Here is an 8,568-nt window from a genome sequence, read left to right on the forward strand (position 1 = left end):
ACGATTAAAACCTAATAAGTCTATGTTTGAGCAGTCTAATTATATAGACAAGAGTGCAATCTCGATAAACGTATCACCAGTTCAGAATCATTCATACATGTTTCAAGGTTTGAGTTCAGATAATATATTGCATATTATGTGTGTAAATATATAAACTTTGATGTTAAAATAAAACTAAACAACAAGAAGAACAATGTAACAAAAATCATTGGAGAACTTCTAAACGGACGTACAAAAAGTAGAGATGAAGTTCAGCGTAATATAAATGCAAACAAGAGACAAAATTTTGGATTTTATTTTAATAAAGCACCATAATGTGGTGCTATTCTACTGATTATTAATTCATATATTAGTTGGGCCTTATTGAAAGCTTAATTTCTTTTACTATTTTATAAATTGGTCTAGGTTATTGATTTAACACACTGGCCTAAATCGGATCTGGTAAAATGTATTATTGTAGCGAAGTTATTAATTTACCGCGGATTAATTTAACAAAGTTCTACCGTATAATAGAAACTGAGAGGTGGGCTGTAAGTTTCAAAGGGTTATTGGGCTTTAGAACATGATGCAAGGAAACTAGGAGCAAGAAGTCTATATTTGTTAGCCTTTCTCAGTTCTCAGTGGAGCAGCAAGGCGGCAATGCCAACTCCCAGTGTCCTTTGTCGAACTATTCCATCTTTCCCATCTGATAGAAACGTGGAGGATGTTACACCTAGGCTACATGATGTACCACAGGTTTAGCTGTATGTTCGTTCATAAATAGCAATTCAGCATCGAGCATTTAAGTCTTCTGCCGTAGTCTGGTTGCCTGGGACGCGGCTTTAGCCAATGTACCAAACTCCCATAATTTTTCACATTGAAATCAGCACCTTAACCGTTTAGCATTACAAGAAAATTGTTTAGTGGCATTAAACAAAGCTTAATAATTTCAGGTTAGGATCAAGTAAAACCATGACAAGTGTTGAATTCAAGTTTGTGGAAGCCCAACTTCATTTTTGTAATGTTTCGAGTAATGTGTATTGTAGGTCCGTCCTCCAAATTACATGACCAACCAATAAATTTTTTGTCTTGCCATTTTATGGTTGTGACCTAACGTTTTCTGATCATTGGATATGCAGATGAATGACTAGTCTTATGTGGTCTTTGTATCTGTTTAGCAAAGAAAGTGATTATTACGCTGTACTTGACTCCTTCACCGACACACCAAGAAGCCTAAAACCCTAGCAGGCAGCAACACTAACTAAAAGTTACAAAACCCTACAAGGTACAACAATTGTGTGCATTTGGGGCACAAATTCATCTGGCTCAAAAGCCATAAAAATTATATCTCTGCATCCCCATTTACTCGCAGATTACGCGTTTTCGACATTTTTTTTTCTCTTTATGGTCATTTCCATTTAGCCTTGTTAATTTTACGTTCGAAAACAGATGATTAGAGTGTTTACGCATAAATGCAATTGCAGGCTCCAAATACCTGCATTTGGTTTAAAGGTTTAATACATTATGGAGGATTAAGATCCCAATTTGAAGAGGAACCATTCCTCAGTATTAGATGATTCTAGTTCTGTAATTTAGACTCTTCAAGGGTCTTAGTTTCCTTCCAGTAAAATCTTATTCATAAAAAAGAATAAAAAACCCCGTTGTGAGCTTGTTTTTGGACTCTTTGTTTCTCTAGCGATGTGCATTTATTTTTACAAATTTCATACTCTCTGGGAGATGAGAGTGGAGCACAATTGTGTACTCCGGTCTTAAAGATTCATCTAAACGAAAAATAATAGAAATTATGCTATTTATTGTCATTAATTCGCTCATAATATATTTTTAGTAATTTACGTTTCAGAGATTTTGTGTTTAACAGCTGATTATAGTACTTATGCAGAAACGGGTATCGGGAAAACGCGTGCATCCAATTAGAGTCCCATTCTGGTTTGCTAACAACACAACAAAATCCTAATTCAACACTAATTTCCAATGCCTTCTTTATCAATGTACGGACGAAATACTTGCTGAATCTCCTCCAGAGTCCAGACTCCTCCTAGGTTAACAAAAACAGTATCTACTGAAAGATCCAACGGCTTAGATATCAGTTACACATAATCAAACTCAATCACCACCGTTGCTTCTATGAAGTTTCACTCAAAAGTGAATAAAGATAAAATCAAAACAGCATCACTATAAGTTGTTAATTCATCTCCTCTGACTGACCCTCTCTTCAAAAAAAACCTCACAGTTTTTACAAAATTTTCTCCTCCTAATTTTTTTTTTATGTTTTGAAGAATTTTTTTAGTTTTATTGACTTTTACCTTCTGGGGGTGGGTGTTTTCAACGAACCCTGTTTGCATTACATATTAGGGTTTTAAGGGGTTTCTTTCTTTGAAGAAGCTGCAACAAAAAAAAAGGGTTCTTTTTTCTGGGTGATATTTTGAGTATGGATTCAGAACAAGGGAAGATTTTTGTGGGTGGAATCTCATGGGAAACCAATGAAGATACTTTGAAAGATCATTTTAATAAGTTTGGTGAAGTTGTGGAGACTGTGATTATGAGAGACAGAAATACAGGTAGTGCAAGAGGTTTTGGATTTGTTCTATTCTCAGATCCATCTGTAGCTGATAAAGTTCTTTTAGAAAAACATGTTATTCTTGGAAGAACGGTTAGTTAATTCTTAAACCCCTCTTTCAATTTTTGTTTTATCTTTTCAGAAATTTATGTAAAGATTTGATTTTTGATACTGCATTATCTTGAATCAATGTTGTTTTATGTTTAGGGTTTTGAATTTGATCTTTGTTCTGTATGGGTATTGTTGATTTTATAGGTAGAAGTGAAAAAAGCAGTGCCAAGAGGTGAACATAATAACCCTTACAATCAAAAGGGTTTTAGTAAGAGTAATGGTAATAATGGTCAGTTTAGGACAAAGAAGATTTTTGTAGGTGGTTTATCTCCTAGCTTAACTGAGGAAGAATTTAAAGCTTATTTCGAGAAGTTTGGTAGAACTACTGATGTTGTTGTTATGTATGATACCACAACACATAGACCTAGGGGTTTTGGTTTCATCACTTTTGATTCCGAGGAAGCCGTAGAGAATGTAATGCAGAAGAGTTTTCATGAGTTGAATGACAAAGTAGTTGAGGTTAAGAGAGCTGTACCTAAAGATGGGAGTAATAGTGGTCACAATGGTGGTTATAATATGAGAATGAATGGTGGAAGAGGAGGATCTGCTTTTGGTGGTGCACAAGGTGGTGGAATTTACCCACCGTTAAGGCCAGGATATGGGGGAATTTACTCTGGATATCCTCCTCAACTTTCAGGTTATGCTTCTGCTGGAGGGTATCCTTATGGAGCTAGTGGGTATCTCGGAGGATATCCTATGGGTGGATATGGAGCAGTAGGTTATGGAGGGACCCCAATTGTGTCTCCCAGGAGTCCACTATGGAATAGCTCTGCGATGGTTGGCTCTCGAAGGAGTCCAATGCCTTTTGGAGGTCCTGCAATGTATCCTGGTTACTTGAATGGGGGTTTCGTGGGAATGCCAGGTGCTGGTTATCGTGGGATTATGGGTCCTGCTGCAGCAAATGGGAAATGGAATATGGGTGGTGATGCTCAGATGCCAGGTGCTGCTACGTCCCCGGGAGTTGATGGTGGAAAGATGGATGATGATTCTTCTGATCTCGCAGGAAGCTATGGTGCTGGTGCAGGTAAACAGAATCAAAGAGGCATTGAGGGGCGATTTAGGCCGTACACTGTTGCCAACTCCAGTTGACTTCATGGAATGTCTTAATATTACAGAACCATATGAGGTCAGTAAATCTTTACAGTGCAAGCTTGTGTTTGAATTCTATATCTTATCTTCTGTTTTAGCTGTTTATTCTTGTCTTACTTCCTTAAAACGTTCTGTTACCTTATGGAATAGTCTCTTGCCATCATGTCATATAATTTGTTGAGACTTTCCAATATACGATTATAAATATGTGAATGTCTCTACACCAACATCCAAAGGATGTAGGCATGTGGTATTGTGATTTGTAGATGGTTGTTTCTAAATGCTTACAATTGGATACCAAATCTCAGGGATGGAACCTCACTTGTATTTATCTTGTTGGTAGACCAATTCATGTTGAAATAGAATTCGTGGATTGAATTTGAATGAACTTCATAAACAAAGTAAACAACCAGATTGCATAGTGTGAGGAGAATTTAAGAAATCAATCAGAGTGCGCAAACTCTCTCCTTTTCAAGCATTTTGAAACTGCAAATTTTCCTTACAAGGACTAAATGTATGCCTTCGAATGATAGTAAATGACTTAACCAAAAACCTGATGTTATAAACTTAATAAAACTAGTCGTATGTTTCCAAAGTCAGTGCTTTGATTGTATTTATTCTCTCTAGCTTTAATGAACGTTCCCAGCAGCAGCAACAGAATATATGTCGAGTCATTTTGGAACTCCGTTTATGAAGTTCTGGTCTATTCCAATTACGGGGTTAAGCGAGCCTGTATCTTAGATAAGACCAATTCATGTTGAAATAGAAGTCCCTTCCTTTTACTGTCATCACTGCTTTTTCTACATTTTACTCTATTGTTGCAACTTGAGAATTTTACGTTATATCTTGTCTAGCTGAAGTCATTGTGTACGTGTTCTCTGTGCTTCTGATGGCTTGTCACGCTATGCTTATCTCCTGTGAGACTGTGAGATCTTGAACATTGCTTGAACTATATCAACATGATTCCCATGAAGAGAACCCCTTGTTCAATAACTTAACAACTGTCTGCATATGTTCTGTTTTTGTTATATATACACAACCTTATTGGCAAAAATAGGACTTATATCAAAAACTTAATTGCAATCTTGTAGTTCGAGTTGGAAGTGTATGTAATTTCATTATGAACATCAATTCCCATTAGGTCTGTTAAGTTATTTCTTTTTATCAGCACTTCTTAAGAACAAGCAATCCTGTATTGGGTTTGGAAGTGTGTAATTTCATTACGAACATCGATTGCCATTAGGTCTGTTAAGTTATTTCTTTTTATCAGCACTTCTGAAGAAACTTTATGTCAATAAAGATGTTAATTATCAATAGCTTGATTGTGTGCAGGTTCTGTTGCAAGAGAGGGGGAGAGAAAGAGAGGACATACATGAGGTATCCAAATTGAGTTCCAAATTAACAAACAAAACAGATAGAAAACTGGAAGAGCTGCATTTTGAGGCCAACAAATTACTGCTTCTGTCAATCCATGTTGTGTCTTTAATTTGGATACATTTGCAGTGTTTTTTTTTTTGTTTTTTCTTCTGATCTTGTGCATGATTTACAACTATTTCCATCATTTACCATTATTATTAATATTTCTTCATTATATTTTTTTTGTTGAATGGTCTGATTTTTTTCTCTCGATGGTTCTACCATTTCTGCAACAAAGCTTTAAGCAGGCTTCAAGGGATAGTGAAAGCAGACAACAGGATATGCAGTCAATAGACAGACAATTCCTTCTGTTGAAATGGTTGGCCAGTGTAAGTTTGGTTAGTTGCAGTGTTGCAGAAACCAAGCGAGTGTGAAAGGAAAATTTGTCACGGAAAAAATATCAGATATTCAACCCTCTGTGAAACGGTTTTTTTTGAACTTAATCTCTATTTATTCCATCAGTGAGCATCAAATTTTTAAAGAACTGCATAGTTTTCATCAAAAATTTGCAGTGGAACTCTGCATGCTCACAGCTGCAATTTTTGCAGTTGCTTCAGAATTGCAAAACTTTCTGTTTGTCCTCATGGAAGGATACAAATATTGTCATCCATTTTTAAGCTTGGCAAAGCGAATGTCTAGGAATTTTGGCAAATACATACCAAATAGGGCCATCATTTCAAAGTTTAGTCATTCCCAATCTACACCATGTTCAAGGAAACAACTAACAGCACTGTGAATGCTGCACACAGAGAAACCACACAGAGAGTGATTGGGCAAAAACAGCAAACTAGAGCTACAGAACATGTTGATGGTCTTCTCACAAGCACCGTCTCATCCTCAATCCCAAATCCAAACCCTGCACGCATTTCTAAATCAAAATTCCTATCTGAAAAACCCTTCAGCTGTACGAAGAGTCTCATTGTCAAGAACAAGGATAATAATCCTGTACCACTTCCTTGTTGTTGAATGTAAAGGATTGTGTTTTGCAAAATACATAGATTCTAAAACCTCAACCAAAAGAGCAGATTGGTTGTTCACGGACTTTATTCACCGGAACCACTTGAGAACTCCCACGAAGACAGCTAAACTTCTATTGGAACCAATGCCGGTACAATTTCAAAACTTAACTAGAAGTCTAGAACCAAAATTAGGAAGCAAAATCCTTCGGTAGAAATTTATTATAGCTTGATTAAGAATCATTTTACAACAAACATAAAATTTTAAAATCAAAAAAATGCTGAAATAAACATTATTGATTACTGATTTATTTTAATTAAGCTAGCTTAATTAACATTTCAGATTAATAACTCCATTCCTTTGGAAGAAAGATATCAGCTGAAGAATTATTATGGCCTCCCTTTGTAGCTGCTACACAACGTGTTGCATGAACATCAAAATCGATGCTGTGATTCTTATTGTTGGTCTTAGAATCTTGATTAGTAATTTTTCCTTGGCTTGTAAGGTTTTTGATTTGATCTGCAAGCAAAACAGCATGCATTTTAGTCCAGTTGTGATTTTCATTACCAGAACTACGTGTTAAAACAATTGACAGATGATTAATTTGGTGCTTGGATTAGTACACGAACCTCGTCGAGGTGCAAACTGAGAGCCCAATTCATGCACATTGAGGTTTAAGGCTTGAACGACCTTAGCAGGAAGGAGAACCGGGGAACATGCAGGTTTCTTGTTTGGTTGAAAATTTTGGCCTGCTCTGCGAGGTAGAAAAAATCCGGTTCCACATTTCTTTTCTCCAGAATCTAGAAATACTGCTCGCATTCCCATAGTTGTTGCTGGTGGTGATACTCGAGTTCCTCCTGGAACAATTATAGGCCTCTGGTAGAATATTGTACTTGTGCGAGGTTTTGAGTGCGTATCGAATTGATCATACTGTATAGCATAGCATACAAATAATTTGAAATTAGAAAAGAAAAGTAAAAGTAAAAATAAAAGAATTAATGAAAGAATAATCACTTTAAACTTGCATTTAAATTCGAGTTTTAGCTTATCGGAATCAAATTATAAAACTTTTTTTCTTTATTGATTTCTAAATATTTTAGGACCCAGCCAGGTAGAGGCATATATCTTTGTATAACAAAAAAGACTTGGGAGAATATTCTTAATTTTTATTCAAATTATATTAATCAATGCAAAATGGGCGCACATAATATTTGAAAATTCAAATTTTGATGTTTATGGCGTTCCACTAATTAATCTCATTCCTAAACACAATCTTTGGGGTACCCTCGCAGCTTCATTATACCAGGAACTAGGGCGCATGTTTGATAGTTAGCAAGCATACCATAGGAAATGTTCCGGTGTCTGCCCTGGAAGACATTTTAGGCCCTGGATGATTTTGATGCTGATGATGGCGTTGTTGATGATTACTATTAGCATGACGATGTTTTTGACGAGGCTTCAAAGATTCCTGCAAACCATACAGATAAAACTTAGCACCACATGAAAAGAAAATGACTGAAATTAAATTAAAGTTATTTGTATTGCTTAAAAACCGAAATATCCACAATATTTGCAGGATTTTTTTATTTTTTATTTTGATCGACAAAGAATTTGGGTACGGATTCTTTGATCACTATTCCGATACTCGTGATCATGTATGCATACGGATGATATACCAAAGTTGTTGAGAATTGGACTAGCTACTCAATCCTAATCACATATTACCACAACATAGAGGTAAGAAGCTAAGAATTAATGAACTTATCACACAAGACTTTAAAGAAATCAATACCAATCCATTAATCCGATAAAATGAAAATGACGATCAATACAAGAGGGTCATGAACGTTTTTATTTTAGGCCTAAAGAATTAATTAATCATGCATGAAGATTAGTAGAAACATATATGTGTGTACCTTGATATCCCAAGCTTCGTTGAACTTATGGGTAGGAAGCCATACCCTTCCTTCTTCAAACCCAACATAATCATTCTGGTCCTCTTCTTCTTCCTGAAGTATTATGGCTGCTGCTGATGATGAGAACTCCATTACTGACATTGCAAAGACGGCAAGAATGTTAAGATGGGAGAAAGAAAGAGAGATTGAGGAAATCTAGGGAGAATATTGGTGTTGTATATAGATATGATATTGATGACTAGTGTGAGAGATTAAGTAGTGGTAGAAGAAGAAGCTTTATTTTCTAACTTCTAACCTGATTTCCAACCAAATAATATGGACGTGGGAGTGGGTATCCCAAGTGGTGCAGTGAGAGAGATTAGTTTATTTTTAATATCAACTTCATTATAAATTACTTGACTAATTTAACCTTACTTTGGTTACACAATTCCAATGTATATCTTGTCGAAAACGTCTTAGTTAGTAGATTAGGAGAGGGGTATGTTTGTAATCCAGTAGGATTACTATCTCCGTCACGACGTG

General features: G+C 35.9%; 2 protein-coding genes across 2 annotated transcripts; one reads left to right on the forward strand and one right to left on the reverse strand.

Annotated features, from left to right (window-relative positions):
- The first annotated feature begins 2,206 nt into the window (after positions 1-2,206).
- Positions 2,207-5,364, forward strand: LOC113286488 (heterogeneous nuclear ribonucleoprotein 1-like). Its single transcript, XM_026535098.1, has 3 exons — positions 2,207-2,650; positions 2,813-3,794; positions 5,090-5,364. The coding sequence occupies exons 1-2, from the start codon at positions 2,429-2,431 to the stop codon at positions 3,755-3,757; spliced, it is 1,167 nt and encodes a 388-aa protein (XP_026390883.1). The 5' UTR covers positions 2,207-2,428; the 3' UTR covers positions 3,758-3,794; positions 5,090-5,364.
- A 1,009-nt stretch (positions 5,365-6,373) lies between these two features.
- LOC113328913 lies at positions 6,374-8,362 on the reverse strand. Its single transcript, XM_026575910.1, has 4 exons — positions 8,047-8,362; positions 7,473-7,598; positions 6,760-7,060; positions 6,374-6,649 (listed from the first exon to the last, which is right to left on the reverse strand). The coding sequence occupies exons 1-4, from the start codon at positions 8,185-8,187 to the stop codon at positions 6,474-6,476; spliced, it is 744 nt and encodes a 247-aa protein (XP_026431695.1). The 5' UTR covers positions 8,188-8,362; the 3' UTR covers positions 6,374-6,473.
- Positions 8,363-8,568: the final 206 nt, after the last annotated feature.

The sequence above is a fragment of the Papaver somniferum genome, chromosome 1 (genome assembly GCF_003573695.1).
Source record: "Papaver somniferum cultivar HN1 chromosome 1, ASM357369v1, whole genome shotgun sequence".
Taxonomy (NCBI): Eukaryota; Viridiplantae; Streptophyta; class Magnoliopsida; order Ranunculales; family Papaveraceae; genus Papaver; species Papaver somniferum.

Coding starts and splice junctions, on each gene's coding strand:
- LOC113286488 (XM_026535098.1), top strand. CDS start 2,429: ATGGATTCAGAACAAGGGAAGATTTTTGTGGGTGGAATCTCATGGGAA. Junction 2,651..2,812: donor ATGTTATTCTTGGAAGAACG/GTTAGTTAATTC, acceptor TTGATTTTATAG/GTAGAAGTGAAAAAAGCAGT.
- LOC113328913 (XM_026575910.1), bottom strand. CDS start 8,187: ATGTCAGTAATGGAGTTCTCATCATCAGCAGCAGCCATAATACTTCAG. Junction 7,061..7,472: donor ACACCGGAACATTTCCTATG/GTATGCTTGCTA, acceptor TATGCTATACAG/TATGATCAATTCGATACGCA. Junction 6,650..6,759: donor TCAGTTTGCACCTCGACGAG/GTTCGTGTACTA, acceptor TTTTGCTTGCAG/ATCAAATCAAAAACCTTACA.